This window comes from Falco peregrinus, chromosome 2 (assembly GCF_023634155.1).
Source record: "Falco peregrinus isolate bFalPer1 chromosome 2, bFalPer1.pri, whole genome shotgun sequence".
NCBI lineage: Eukaryota > Metazoa > Chordata > Aves > Falconiformes > Falconidae > Falco > Falco peregrinus.
In genome coordinates this window covers 100,248,334-100,263,067 of record NC_073722.1, presented here as the reverse complement: position 1 = coordinate 100,263,067, position 14,734 = coordinate 100,248,334, and the positions used below count along the sequence as shown (strand labels likewise).

The 14,734-nt window shown below is 45.9% G+C and overlaps 1 protein-coding gene across 5 annotated transcripts in view; it reads left to right on the top strand.

The window, feature by feature from the left end:
• Positions 1–14,734, top strand: part of MORC2 (MORC family CW-type zinc finger 2) — a 49,126-nt gene that overhangs the window by 20,325 nt on the left and 14,067 nt on the right. For all 5 annotated transcript variants that reach the window (XM_055794617.1, XM_055794616.1, XM_055794615.1 and 2 more), the window contains 5 exons: positions 320–479; positions 561–672; positions 2,445–2,570; positions 7,886–7,965; positions 14,041–14,123. In XM_055794617.1, coding sequence (XP_055650592.1) covers positions 320–479; positions 561–672; positions 2,445–2,570; positions 7,886–7,965; positions 14,041–14,123 — 561 coding nt within the window. The remainder of the gene's footprint in view (positions 1–319; positions 480–560; positions 673–2,444; positions 2,571–7,885; positions 7,966–14,040; positions 14,124–14,734) is intronic.

Below are 14,734 nucleotides of genomic sequence, written 5' to 3'. Positions count from 1 at the left end.
CCGGGGGGTTTTTTAGTGTTATGGCAATTGTTACAAAAAGGAGGGGGAAAAAATGACATTAAGTGTGTGAGTAGGCAGTACCATACAGGTTATTTGGGAATGGTGCAGTGTAAGACTAGATGTTGTGGGAAGGCAGCGCAGAGGCTGGCAGAGAGGGTTCCTTGAGCATTTGACAGAATTGCAAACCACTGAAAAGCTAGAAAGGACTCTTGCAGTGACTTAGGGGGCTGTCGGAAGGGGTAAGTCTCTCTATGATGTGCAGAAGGGGCTGACTAGAGTCGGTGAGCCTGAGTTGCTTTTGGTACGTTGTGATGTGCAGGTTATTGTTCCCCTGCCAACCTGGAACGCACGAAGCCGGGAGTCTGTGACTGACAACATGGAGAAGTTTGCTATTGAGACGGAGCTAATTTACAAGTATTCACCTTTCAAATCAGAACAGGAAGTGATGGAGCAGTTTAGTAAAATACGTGGTGAGAAGGGTACGTATGGACGATGCTGGTTACAGCCAAGGTGTTTGGGGTTTGGCTGGGATTCACCTGATCAACTTGTTACTTGCTCAGGCACCCTGGTGATCATCTTTAACCTCAAACTAATGGATAATGGAGAGCCAGAGCTGGATGTGACTTCTGATCCCCGAGACATTCAGATGGCAGAAACACCTCCAGAAGGAACGTAAGTGTGATAGGTGTTACAGGCTCTTGGGCTCAGATTAAATTATGTGTAGAGTTTGGCTATATACTGTGTGCATGTGCTTTTTAAAAGCTTCCCTTTCTATGGGAAACTGGAGAATTCAGAAAATCTTTAGCTTGTTCTTTAGCAGTTTGGAATTCATGCATGTAAATGGCCTGCGTGTGTTATGGTAGTGTTTGATGTAAATGCCTGCATTGGCTTGTCTCAGCTTAGTCAAAGCAGCAAACTCAACACCCTTCTTTAAGGACCTTAAAACAAAGGAGCCCTAAGCTATAAGTTTAATTTTCTCCGCTCAACAAAGATGTTTCTGTTGGAATGACAGCTGTCCATGAGTCTGTGCAGTTCTCAAACTGATACTCAGTTTTGTGATTAAATTAATGCTGTCAAAATGCAAAGTGCTGTGCAGATCATCCTCCATGAGTGAATGGTATGGGTGGGTGCAGGTGGGATGTATCGCCATGTCTTTCTGGGAGGAGGGACAGCTCCTCAGCTCCTGGACTTCTTCCCTGCAGAGGAGGAGGGATGTACTCAGAGGGCAGCTGGAGGAGCAGAGGGTCCTGTTCAGGGAGAGCTGGGTGTTTGCTGAGTTGTTCTCTTGTAGCCTGAAAAGGAAAATCTGAGCAGAATTGAGCCAAATGCTTTATTAAACCCCAGAACTCCATGGGCACAACTAGCATGCTTCACCTTTTTTATGAGATTACATGCTTCTACCCTGAAGCGCTTGAATTTCCTCTAGAAATACAGTTTCAAACACTGTAAACCTCGCTATTTCTGTTGTATTAGCTTGATGCTATGGAGAACACAGACGCAGCAAACTACTTGGGGATCTCCATGGATTTTACAGGCTTCTCAGTTTCTTTGGTGCCTGCTGGTGAGCTCTCGTGATTATCATTGATCACTGGAAAGAGCTTCTTCCTCCTGACCTTGTGATACCATTTCTGTGTGTGATGAGTGCAGTTTCTGTCAGAGCCTACTCCTGACTAACCGAAGGGCAAGAGAACGCACTAGCAAGCGGGGCACACAGTGTTAAGTGGTCCAATTTATGGGTTTGACCTTTATTATTCAGCTGTATACAAAACATCCTTCTCATGCTACAGTAATATGTGCATCAGTGTTTTGTAACAGTATTTAAAATGTACAGCTCAATAGAAAATGTCTGTAGAAGACATTGGTAGAAAAAAATTATGTGTAGCTGCAGTGTAGCTGCATGGTAATTAAAATAGAAAGGTCTTCCCCTTTTACCTAGGTTTTTTGCAGAAGATTGTCTCTTTGGTGTGTTTTGAAGTAGATGGCTGTGAGTGGAGATGGTAAAATTAACAGTTGCACGAGGTGTGAATCCTGCTGTAGGTGCTTAAAATACATCAGGGGTAGTACAGAGAAGTGTGGGGAGGTGCTTCTGTTGGTCACTTGGCTCCTAGGTAGCAGTTTACTGGGAAATGAGAGTCTTAGAAGCTTTGTCCATGGAGAAATTTCTTCATTTGGTTTGGATAGGGGAGGAGGCTCTGTGACAGTAGTATGTAATGGCTCTTCTTAATTGGAGGGGAATGAAGGGGGAAAAACTGTGAAGGAAAGAGGAAGCAGAACACAGACTGAAAGAGACTCCAAGAGGAGCACTGACTGAAGAGACACTGATTACTCAGGGGGTGAATTGGTGGAGTCATCTCTGGGCTATGTGGGCCAGACTGGGAGCTGGTAGTCCTACCAGGAAATGCTAAACAAACTGCTCAGTCTCTGTAAGCATCCCTCTCTTGCAGAAAGCCTGAGCGCCGCTCATTCCGTGCCTATGCTGCTGTGCTTTATATTGATCCCAGGATGAGGATCTTCATAAATGGACACAAAGTACAAACCAAACGACTTTCATGCTGCCTGTACAAACCAAGGTGAGTGTTGGACCCAAATTCCGCAAATGTGTGGAACCTTTTGGATTTTCCTTACAGAAGAGGTTTAGCATTTTGCTGTCCAGGTGTATCCTGCATAATTCCATGTTAAAGCGACAGAAACAGATTGTAATAGAATGGGATGTGGGATTGACATTGTGGAAAAAGAGGTAGGTAGTAGAAAATCTAAGCCTTTGAAAATTGAATGAGTAATTTGTGCAATATTACTCCCTTTCAGAGCAAACAAAGCAATGAAGATACCTGTTGTTCAAAATGCCATAACCATACAAAACTGTTGGGTAACTTTTTTAAGTAGGACAAGGAAATAGGTATGGTAGGTGTTAGAGTTATTACTGAAAAGAAACTAGACTGAGCACTTTGAAACAGTTGCTTTGAAAATTAACTTTTATGTGTAGTTGATCTGGGTTGGAATAGAGATTTGGAAATACCTTTCCCTGTCTTCCTTTTAAATTCCCTTAAACAAAAAATGTGAAATGAGCTGAGGTGTGCTGCCAGTTGGTTTAGCAGGAACTAGAAAAGGTTGTAAGGGTGGGAGGGGAAAGAAAAACATGTATTTAAATCTGCTTGAGGCAATAGTGTTCTTCTGTCTTTAGGAGCACACAGGCTGCATTCTAGATACTTTAACATGGTTTGTCTTAATAAAATAGTAGTAGTTTTATAGAATATTTGTGGATTGTTTTAATATAGCATTTCAGATTGCAGTAGTCTTTCAATAGTATGGGCCTGCTATCAACCCAGCAGATTCTTTTACTAACCACAATCTGATGTCACACCACTGATTGCTGCCCTAAGAGCCTGGCCAGTTTTCAACTTACAGCATGGTTTGTCTGTCAGCCTCATACTTCTTCAGCTTATTAAATGAAAATGTGTAAAAGAAACTTGCTTAAAGTCAAGAGAGATTACATCCATTGCTCTTCCCTTGTTGACCAAGCCAGTCATTTCATTGTAGAAGGCAGTCAGGAGGTACTGCTTGACTTGCCACTGAAAATCCTGATTTGCTGGGTAGAGAATATGAATTTCTGACTGGGTTTTACTTACATGTGAGTGCCATGTGCTGCTTCCTTTTATGCCACAGTCCAGCAAAAGTACTATGGAGAAAAAGCAGAGGAGGAGGGCACAGGTTTTTATCTCATCAGAAACCATCTTCTTACAAGACTCAGAGGCAGAATGCCAACACTGCTGATAGTGCTAGCATTGTCATGATAATACGACATGGACTAGGTCACCCCATGTGTTCATCTGCCTCATTATCTTCTATTCCAAGTGGTCAGTAGTTGATGCCTGGGGAGGGGTATGAGAATTTTGTTCTATACCATAGGACTGTTTTCTGTTGAAAAGAGGCTGTATTTTCAGACAATTTAGACAGCAGCTCTTCTGGATCCCTATCACAAATTCTGTATCAGCTTTTCATTGGTTTTAGGGAATAGCTGCAGCTGTAGAAGGGGAAATTCGAACTATAACTGATCAGCAATGATAATTCATGACCAATAAATGGTCTGGCTTGGAGGGCAGGAAGGCCCAGCCATAAGAAGGAGGGTTACACTGGCTGTGAGATGAGAAATGCTGCAGTATTGTCTCATGACAATGCTCAGGGGACAGTTGTGGTAAATGGAGCTGGTACTGGTGCTGGGGGATGAACCCAGCGCTGGACTAAGGTGTGCTCCATGCTGACACTCATAGGATCAGTGCTGGTGCAGGAGTATCTAAGAAATCTGCTTGTGCTGCATGTTTGCAGACTCCTTGTAGATCTGCTTATGGTGGTAGGCCAATAAAAATTCCCCAACACTGTAAAAGCAATTTACATTTAAAATCCTCACTTCTGCAGCAGAGTAATAAAGACTGTGCAAACAAGGCCTTCCTGTAGAGCACAGTGTAGCCCTTCCTGGACTCCAGGCAATCATTGTAGCCTTACTGGGTCTTTCTGGAGAGTGTCCAGACTGCTTCCTTCTGGTCTCAGACTCCTGATGCCAGATTTGGGCTCCAGAAGCTGTGTGGCCATTGGGACGAGCCATTGAAGCCTTCACTGTGGGTTCTAAGAGCCAGCATAGCCCTTGGGGTAGGTGCCTACACTGTGCCCTGGTTGTGGAAACTCGATCTTTTACCTTCAGACACCTGAGCAGAGCTTAGCCTGCCCTGGGTGGCTCCTTCCCAAGGGAAAACCGGTAAATCAGTCCATTCTGAGAGTGGACTTACTCTTCTGCTACAGAACCTGCTGAGAATCTTCTTCCTGAACCTGCTGAAAAGTATTGCTTATGCCCTGGATTTTCCCTTTAGAGTTGGAGCCAGAGCTCACACATCCCCATGTAGCTGCTGGGCTTTGAGGGCTCTGCAGGTTAATACTATTCCACTGCACTTGACCAGGGACTCCAGTTTGTATGGGGGTGCACGGGAGAAGTGTACCACCATTAAGGTGTTTCTTTAGAGGACAACTGATACAGCAGCAATGCTCAGCTCTTCAACATAGCTGGTTTTTTGCAGAGCCTCAGTAGCCTAGGCCAGGTAACTGTTGAATTTTCCTGGTCCACGAAAGGAATGGGTAGCAGGCAGTGAAGGTTCTCCTCTCTTACAGCCCAAGTGGATGGTATGCTGCATGTGGTATGTATTTAAGGCTCTTTGCTAGTGTTTGGGAAAGTGTCATGATGACTGAACATAAACAGTTGTTCATTTTATTCATATCCTCCTGGTAAAGGTCAGTGAACTACTGTAAGGGAATGCCATTCATCTGTCAGTATGGAGACACCTCTGTGCATCCATATTGTTTGGTTTTTTTAAGAAAGTCTGTTATAAGCCAGCCTGGCATGCAAAGGGCAAGGAATTATCTGATGATGAGCTGACAAATATCTCCTGATTGTGGTCTTTTTACGTACTTCTTGGTGAACTTTGGGCCTGATGTCTTTCTGTTTGAAGTGATGCTTTCATGCCTTATGTTGGGCACTGGTAGGTGCAGCCATTGGCTTGTCTCTCTGCCCTCTGGTCTGCTTTCAAGATCTGTTCAGGAGTATTGCCTTCAGGAGGTAGTGACGGCTCCCCTCCTACAGTAGGGCTGTAAGGCAGATTGCCACCTTCTCTGAAGGAAAAGCTTGTGCAGTGGCTTGTCTGCAGGTTAATGTATTGGTGTTAGAGAACAAAGAATGGAAGTTCAGGGTATTGAAGTGCCTCTACTGAAAACTGAGATTTTGCAGCTGTTCCACTGTTTGTCAGGAATAACAGCTTGTCTCCTGGGTAGGGCACTCATTTTCCTTTGGTCACCTGCCCTTTCTGGAAGCTGTGTTTCTGTGGGTAGAAGCTTCTCCATGCCTTTCTGGAGCCTGTGACGTTCCAGGGGCAGGCTGGGTTTGTGCAGATCCTTCACCAGTGTTTGCAGGTGTGATACCATGGTACCAGCCTCCCTGGGAATGGTTTGTGTCTCCTGAAGGATTGCTTCCATCTGTTCCTTTCCACAGTAACTTTTTGAGCTTGCTTAGCAGTGTGGGCCATACAGACAGAAGTAACCAGGCCACATGCAAGGGTGTCCTTTCATGAGGGCACTCCATGGCAGTTGTAATGAACATCTGAAAGCTGGGAGAGGGTGTTTTACTATTCCGTCCTGTGGACTTCTTGCCTGTCTGACCTGTTTCTGTATGTCTTTGCTAGATGGGCTGTTCCAGGACACTTCAATAGAGGTTTTCCTGGCTATGGCTGAAGTCTTTTGGTGTTGGAAAAGAAACAGGAGGGCAGGCATGGCGATGGCTCATGATGCCTGTCTGGGACACCCTACAATTGCTTGCACTGCACCCTGTTGCAAAGGGAGTGCTGTCCATAAGGTCCCCTTCAGGTACTGCCTTGCCTCACAAGCTGGTCGTGTTAAGATAATTCAGCTTCATCCTGCTGGTTTTTTGGGGTTTTTTTTTGTCAGGAAAGTCAGGCGGGATATGGATGAGGTAATTTAATTATGCCACTGTGTTGAAAGCAGTCTGGTTTTCAGAATGTGTTCTTTCTCTTGGCCCCAGGTAGCTTTAATTGCCCTTAAGTAGATTTGAGGAGATGGCGCCACCAAAAACCTGAGTCTGCATCTCGTAACATGGTTACTCGGTGATTTCTGGAAGAGTTACCACTTGCCTGCTTTTTCCCCAGTGAAAAGATCCTTTTGAATAGCAGAAAATCAGTTTAGTAAACACAGAGTTGTATTTAAATGGACTGTGCTTGTGGCGTGAATTTTCTGGATCTGAGACAAAGGGATTTCTGTTGGTGAAATTGCTTCTGACATCAGTATCAACATCCATGTGTGCTCACCCACAGAAACATACCTAAATGAAATTTTTCATCTGTGCAAGGTGATTTCTCATGGATCCTGATAGATTATCTCTTATTTCAGGGTACCTTGTCTCTCACTGGGATATAAACGTGTTTCCTCCTACATTAATTAATGAGTTGGTCAATCAAGCCTTACATCATTATGTGTTTCTGCCTCTCTCTGTAAAAACAGCATTTCTAGTGGCTTTGGCTTTGGTAAATGCTGAAGAGGCTTATTTTTTCATGAAAAAGTTATTTGGGATGGGATTTTCCTCTCAATACATCCCAAACCTTGTGTCTTAAGGCAGTTTGAGTTCCTGCAGGCTCTGATCATCCTTCTTGGTGTTCTCATCTCTTCCCCAATTATGTGCCTCTGCACAGAGGTGACAGGCTCTGTAGCAATCAGACTGTGATCGGCATTTGGCATATTATGATATAGGGAAGGTGAAACAAGCCACTACAGCTCAAGCACAGTTTACAAAGTTGTGAGTCAGATGTGTAGCATACAGAAATATCGTGAGAGCTTACAAATGAAACTTGAAGCTCCATTCAGAGAGTTGCTCTGCTACTTAGAGGCTTTCAGCTAGCCCTGCATGGAGGTGGGCACTGTCAGACTGCACCTGTGGACAGCTGTTTGCAGGAGAAAAGAAGGGTTGTTTATCAGTAGTGGGAGATTTTTGAGAAGCTTTCCATATGTATTCACTCCTCCTTTCTACTTCTGAAGAAGTTATTCCTGTAAACTTTGGTATTTCCTCCAAGAATATGGATATATTTTGCCCCTGCTGGTTAAAGCAGAAGAGGGTATTGTGGTTGTAGCTACTATTAAAGCATCTTTGACTTAAAATTTTTTGCATAACTGCATCCAAAAACGCCCAGTTCCTGATATGTATACCTCCTTTTCTGTATATTGAATCTATCGAGAAGAGTAGAGTAGTAAGCGGACACCTTATTCTCTCATACAGTGATGAAACCTTGGTTTGACCTTACTGCTGAGCTTGCTGATTAATAAGTTTTGATCATCACAGGATGTACAAGTATACTTCAAACCGTTTCAAGACCCGTGCAGAGCAAGAGGTGAAGAAAGCAGAGCACATGGCGAGGATAGGTGAGTCTTCGGGGTATGCATGCATCTTCATTTTACTGTAGTGAAGGAAAGAACTGAAAGAGTCTGCCTTGCTGATTATGACCTGAAATTGCTTGCTTCTGTGGTCATTATGATTGCTCAAGAAATTTGTTGTTAGAGCGACTGCAGATGACCCAGACTTACTTCCATGTAATGGAAGGAATGCATTGTTCCCTAAGACCACTTCCTCTGGGAAATACATGTACAGAATAACCCTTAGAGTCACAGCTGTCCACCCTTTTCTCCATCAGAAGCCTGGCTAAACCGTCACACTGTTACCCTGCAGTTCTGCTCCCACCTTTTGCATATCATTAGCTTTTGGTCCTGTTCTCCTTCTGCTCCTTTCCTGTTGAGGCAGTTGTTCAAAAAACAGATTTTTATTCTGTCACTTGATGTAAAGTGATGGGTCTGGGTGTATAGGGGCGTCCTGGTTTGTTTCTTGGGTCTTTCTCACCTTCAGGACTTGCCTTTTGTCCATCTAGTCTTCCCTTCCTATGAAGCCTTGTAGTTCTCAGGAGAAACCCAATTTGACATTTGGATAGTCAGCATATAGAAATTGTATAGACATACAAATATAGCGTATAACTTCATTAAATTTGCACAAATTTACCATACAAAGTGGTCTCAGTAACCCCTGATGGGGAAACGCTGTAGTGAAGGATGAATCTTGGAAGTTGTAAGACATGTTGACCCGTATCTTCTGATAGGTTTCACAATTCTCCTTCATAAATAATCAGAGGCATGTGTCCTCTCCCTGTGTAAGAGCTACTCCAGGCACATATGTATGTGTGTGCAGGTCAGCTCTACAAGTGATGGTGCAACATTCAGCCTGTGCAGTCATTAAGGGCAGTGTGATTTTGACCCTGCCCAAAGCAAAGCAGAAAAATGAAATTGTGTAAATTGCTATGTTCCCTATTCCTCCTTTATGAAGTACAACCTCACAAGATAGACTTGAAACTATGAAGTTTAACCAGATTTTATCCTGTGCCTCAGTCCTCATAGATGAATTTATTTTTTAGATTGAGTCCTATAGCCAAAGCAGGCATTCAGCACACACTTGCATTGCCTTTCAAGAAGGTGCAAATAGCATGATTTAGAGAGACTTCTTTCTTGCAGCAGTCCATGAGGCCTTTGTGATGCTTACAAGGTGAGCTTTAATGATTTGACACAGAACACCACTGTCATTCGGTGTGCCAGTGCTAAGTAAGAACAGATACCATTGGCATGGAAACATAAACTCATCTTCACCTCCAAAGCTAGCCCACTGCCTCCAGTGGTGAAGTGGGTGCTGAGCAAATGGCTTTGAACATGGTGGCAAAAACTCACAGCAGACCTCAGACTGTTTTCTGCAAAATTTGGTCACATGAAGCCTCCAGGAATAAAATGTTTTTGTAGCATTGACCTCAGCTTCAATGGCACAGATCTCATTTCTTTGCTTCTGGGAAAATGAATTTAATCTGTAACAACCAAGTTCTCTTGTTTGGCTGTTGATAGCAAAGATTAATTTCTTGTCATCTCCAGCATATGCTTTCTCTTGAGGGTGCACACCACTTTTTGGAGGGATCATCTCCAGGGAATGATTTAGTTTTTTCTTTCAAAACTAGGGGTGCGTTGTGAGAGTTTGTGGGTCTCAGCTGATGTAACCACAGTTCCAATATGCCATGGCTGCCTGCCAGGGATCTGTTGGAATCCACCATACTGTAGAACTCTACTGAGGGATTGATAAGTCTCTGGAAGTAGCTTATGAGCTTGTTGAACCAAAACTTATGATAACTGAAAAATACCTGTGGCAGGGGAAGGGGAAAAAAAAAGATGTATGGGCAGCTGTGACTATTGGTGAAATGGCTTGGGCACAGCCAGAAAGAGCCATGGCTCAAGAATGAAGACATACGTATTTTTTAAGATGAAGAGAGGCCACTCTTCATTCCCTGGAAACTGACTTCCTGCCTCATGCGATAAGCTGTAGCGTCCAGATCCCTAAGTGAGCAGATGGACTCAAGAAAAAAGTACCATTCCTGGGCAAGGTAGTTGTGAAAGTCATCAGCTGCGTTCCATCTGTTTCTGAACCAAGACTGAATGCTGCACCAAGGCATCTTGGTATTGCCATTGTTTAGTTTCAAGAAATCCTCTTACAAAGACTGAAAAGCAAACAAACAGAAAAGGTGAAGATTTACATGGGTGTCCAACACTGAAAGTCATTAAGAGCTATGTTCTGCACTGGATGTTCATCCAGAGTATTTTAGGGTGTCCAGTGACTTGCTTGGCAGTACCGTGGGTATGCTGTGCTTGTTGTCCCCTGGGAGGACATGAATGTGGATTCTAGCTGCTGTATGCTCATTGTCCTGCTGAGGGCATGCATTTTGCCCATTAGAGCCTCAGAGCCTCAGCCCTCAGACTCTGGGAGTTGTTCCCTGTCAGCCATGCCCTCTCAGTTATCATTGTGTTAGCAGAGCAGGTTTGACCTGTGCCTTTTGTGGGTCACTGCTGTGTTCTTCCCTCCAGACACAGTTGCATTTAGCCCACCAGCTCCTATGGTACAAGCTTCAATTTAAATGGACCAAGTGTTTTAAAGAGTCTCCAAACTCCTGTGTTTTCACGTTTAGCCAAGCTGACTCTTGATGATGAAGTCGGTCGCACAGTGCAGTTGTGCTGTGACTTGCTTGGTAAGCTGCTGTGAACCTCAGAGCGTGCTGCTGTGGGAACTGGTGGAACAAAACTCAAAACAGAACACTGCCTAGAAAGGAAAAGTGATTTTTACTGTAATACTGTAAGTTGACTGCGCAGTTGCATTTCTGTACCGGCACGCACCAAAAATCTGCATTTCCCAAGTAACACTGACCATGGATGGCATGGAGGACGGTGGATACAGGTTATCAAACACTGGCTACAGCATCTGGATTCCTTCTGGCTGGCAACTGAGGGCTGCTTTTTGGGGAGGTGCTTGGTAATTCTGAGAGCCAGTTGCTATCCTGCCATCTTCTTGCTTACCTCATCCTCCATAAACCTTAAGCAAGGTCACTCCTCCACTGTTGTATTTCCTTGTTTTGGGTGTCTCACAGCTGCAGTTTGTCTGCCTGTTGGGAGAGCATGGAGGGAGATAGCTCCTAGGGTGTGCTGCAGTCGTGCTGCTGCCTGCCGGCTGTGGGGGTGCAGGCCTGCTGCTTGCCTTGGTGTAAGCCACACCATCCCTCACTGCATTCCAGTTGTATTTCCAAAATCATAGAATCATGGAACAGTGTGGGCTAGAAGGGACCCTAAAGACCACCCAGTTCCCACCCCCTGCCATGGGCAGGGACACCTTCCACCAGCCCAGGCTGCTCCCAGCCCCGTCCAGCCTGGCCTTGAGCCCAGCCAGGGGATGGGGCACCCACAGCTGCCCTGGGCAGCCTGGGCCAGCGCCTCGATGCCCTCACTGTAAAACATTTCTTCCTTATGGTCAGTCTATGTCTATCCTCTTTCAGGCTAAAGCCATTGCCTCTTGTCCTGTAACTACAAACCATCATAAAAAGTCTCTCCAGCTTTCTTGTAAGCCCCCGTCGGGCACTGGCAGGCTGCTCTAAGGTCTCCCCGCAGCCTTCTCTTCCCCAGGCTGAACCGCCCCAGCTCTCAGCCTGTCCCCACAGGAGGGGGGCTCCAGCCCCCTGATATGTGTCCCACCTCTGCACTCACTCCTGCCCTTCTGATGTTGGGGACCCCAGAGCTGGGCGCAGCGCTGCAGGTGGGGTCTCACGAGAGAGAGCAGAGGGGCAGCATCCCCTCCCTCGCCCTGCTGGCCATGCTGCTGGGGATGCAGCCCAGGACATGGTTGGCTTTCTGGGCTGCAAGTGCACATTGCTGGGTCATGTTGAGTTTCTTGTCCACTAGCATGCCCAAGTCCTCTGCAGGGCTGCTTTCAATCCATTCTCAGCCCAGCGTGTATTTGTGCTTGATATTGCCCCAACCCATGTTCAGGACCATGCATTTGGCCTTGTTGAACTTTCTGAGGTTCATAAGGGCCCACCTCTCAAGCCTGTCAGGGTCCCTCTGGATGGCATCCCATCCCTCAAGCATGTTGACCACACACGCTTGGTGTTGTCAGCAAACTTGCTGGGGGTGCACTTGATCCCACTGTCCATGTTGCCAACAAAGATGTTAAACAGCACCAGTCCCAATACTGACCCCATAGGAGCGCTGCTCATCACGGATCTCCACTTGGCTGTTGAGTTGTTGACTGCAACTCTTTGAGTGTAACTGTCCAGCCAATTCCTTATCCACCGAGTGGTCCATCTGTCAAATCCATGTCTCCAATTTAGAGCTAAGGATCTTGTGCAAGACAGTGTCAAATACTTTGCACAAGTCCAGGTAGATGACATCAGTTGGTCTTCCCTTATCCACCAATGCTGTAACCCTGTTGTAGAAGGCCACCAAATTTGTCAGGCATGGTTTGCCCTTAATGAAGGCATGTTGGCTGTCACCTGTTGCCTCCTTATTTTTCATGTGCCTTAGCACAGTTTCCAGGAGGATCTGCTCCATGATCTTACCAAGCACAGTGGTGAGACTGAACGGCCTGTAGTTCTCGGAGTCTTACGTTTTCCCCTTTTTAAAAATAGGCGTTGTTTCCCCTTTTCCAGTCAGTGGGGACTTCACCAGACTGTCAGAACTTCTCATATATGATGGATAATGGCACAAGTTGTGACACAAGTCATGTCTGTGCCTGTCAGCACATGCCAGCCTTTTAACCCATGCGTGATTGTTTCTTCTAGTCATCTTGCATGTAAACATTTCTGTTCATACTTTATTTATAGCAGTCTATTTCTGTTAGAAATCTTTGCAGTTCATGAAAGCTGCCATGTTGCTGCTTCCTGTTTCAGAAGTGAGTGCGGAGAGCATTGCAGCGCAGGGCTGCATCTGCAGCACACGTGCCCAAGGCAGGTGCTTGCAGGTGGCAGCTGCAGTTCTGGCTTTCGCTGCTCAAGCAGGACATTACTTGCCAGACAGTGTTTACCCCTGTGGACCCCGTAGCCCAGGGGTCCTCAAACCTTTTAAACAGGGGGCCAGCACGTGGATGAAGTGGCAGGAGGTCATCTGCGGCTGCTTGGTTTCCGCCCCCAGCCCCCGGCGGGGGGGTGTCTGTAAATGCCGGGGGCCAGATTGAGGACCCTGGGGGGCCGTATCCGGCCCGTGGCCTGTGGTTTGAGGACCCCTGCCGTAGCCTGTGGGATGGAGCAAGATTACTCATCCATCTAGTTCATGTACTGCTGTGAGCAGAACAGGCTTCTGACCTGAAAGGGAACATGAGCCAGTGTGCTTTTGGAGAGCATACAGGTGGCAAGACACATGGTGCTAATTTACCAAAGCCCGTTGTGTCTCAATTTTAGGAAGGGACCTCCTTGCTGAAAATTAAATTTATTGAATGAATCTTAAGCAATACTAGGGTGATGTATACCTATTGCCAGGCAGTCTTGGTAATAGCCTGGGAGAGAAGCAAAAAGGGGAGTTTCTTTTAAGTGGTAAACTTGGTGCGGGCAAAGATCAGGTGTAGTGATAGGTTTTCAGAACACTGTCCTGTTTTATGTGTAGCACAGATTTGTCTTTTTCCAGGCAAAATTTAGCAGTTACCAAAGATAAAAGCATGTCTGGGAGTAGTCCTTTCCCTTCATCTCTGCAAGAAAATGACCTTTCTGACTCCTTTTCAAGCCTGAACTAGGTCTTTGTATTGTGAGAGCCTTTCTCTGCCTTCATGCTTCTGGACAGAGGAGGCAGGGCCACTTGCATCCTCAGTCTTTCGAGTTCCTTACTAGCTTCTCCTGCATCTTTCCTTTAAACATGCTTTTGCAGAGTTTAGATCTGCTGTTATGACAGTGTTGACTGTGACCTCTGAGCAAGTTTAAGATGGCGTGTTGGTGTCGCCCACTCATATATAAGGTTCTATTTTGTACCTTTTTGGGTTACCTTTGTACGTTTGTACATGTCAGTGCAGCAAAGCCTCTCTGGAAATCAGTCTCCTCAGGTGAATGCTTTACGATACACTGTCTTTACTGAACAGTTAACAACATTCTTTCCCCCTGTGTGTTTCAGCGGAGGAGAAGGCTCGTGAGGCGGAGAGTAAAGCCCGTGCCCTTGAGCTGCGCCTAGGAGGTGATCTTACATGGGAGTCCAGGGTGAGCCTTGTGCTTCGGCAGCATGTCACATTTTAGGCACTGAGGGATGGTTCAGAGTGGTGTCTCTGGAGCAACGCCAGCTTGGGAGCAGTGCTGGCTGGTCAGCACCCAGTGGTAGCACCTGGTGTGTAGGTTAAGCAGGTGGCAACTTCAGTCAGTGGTGAATTGCCAGCGCTGTTCAGGCAGCTTTGTGGTCTCATCGCTGCTGGATGTGCTTCAGTGTCTACACGTGGTTTCCAGCTCAAGTGGGAAGTGTGCTGATGTTTCCCTGCCCACAACCTCCAATATATCCTGAGAGGCAACCCCCAGCCCCCAGGCACTTCGTTTGATGTCAGCCTCTGCAGAAGAGGCCAAGGGAACATGAGGCATTTGAGCAGAAGTAAAATTGGGTGCTTTTTTTAACAGTTCCCTCACCCTACCTGCGCAGCTGGCTCTGAAGCATTTGAGCAGGATCTTTTGGAGATGGGCTGTTTGCTTTCTCCCAGTGGGGCTGTGGCTCTTGATGGGGGCAAATGCTGAGACCCAACCTGCTGCTGGGTGGGAAGAGGGCTTGCAAGGATGCCAGGTGGGGTCAGCAAGTGACACCAGCTTAAAATCATTGTGCTTCCTGT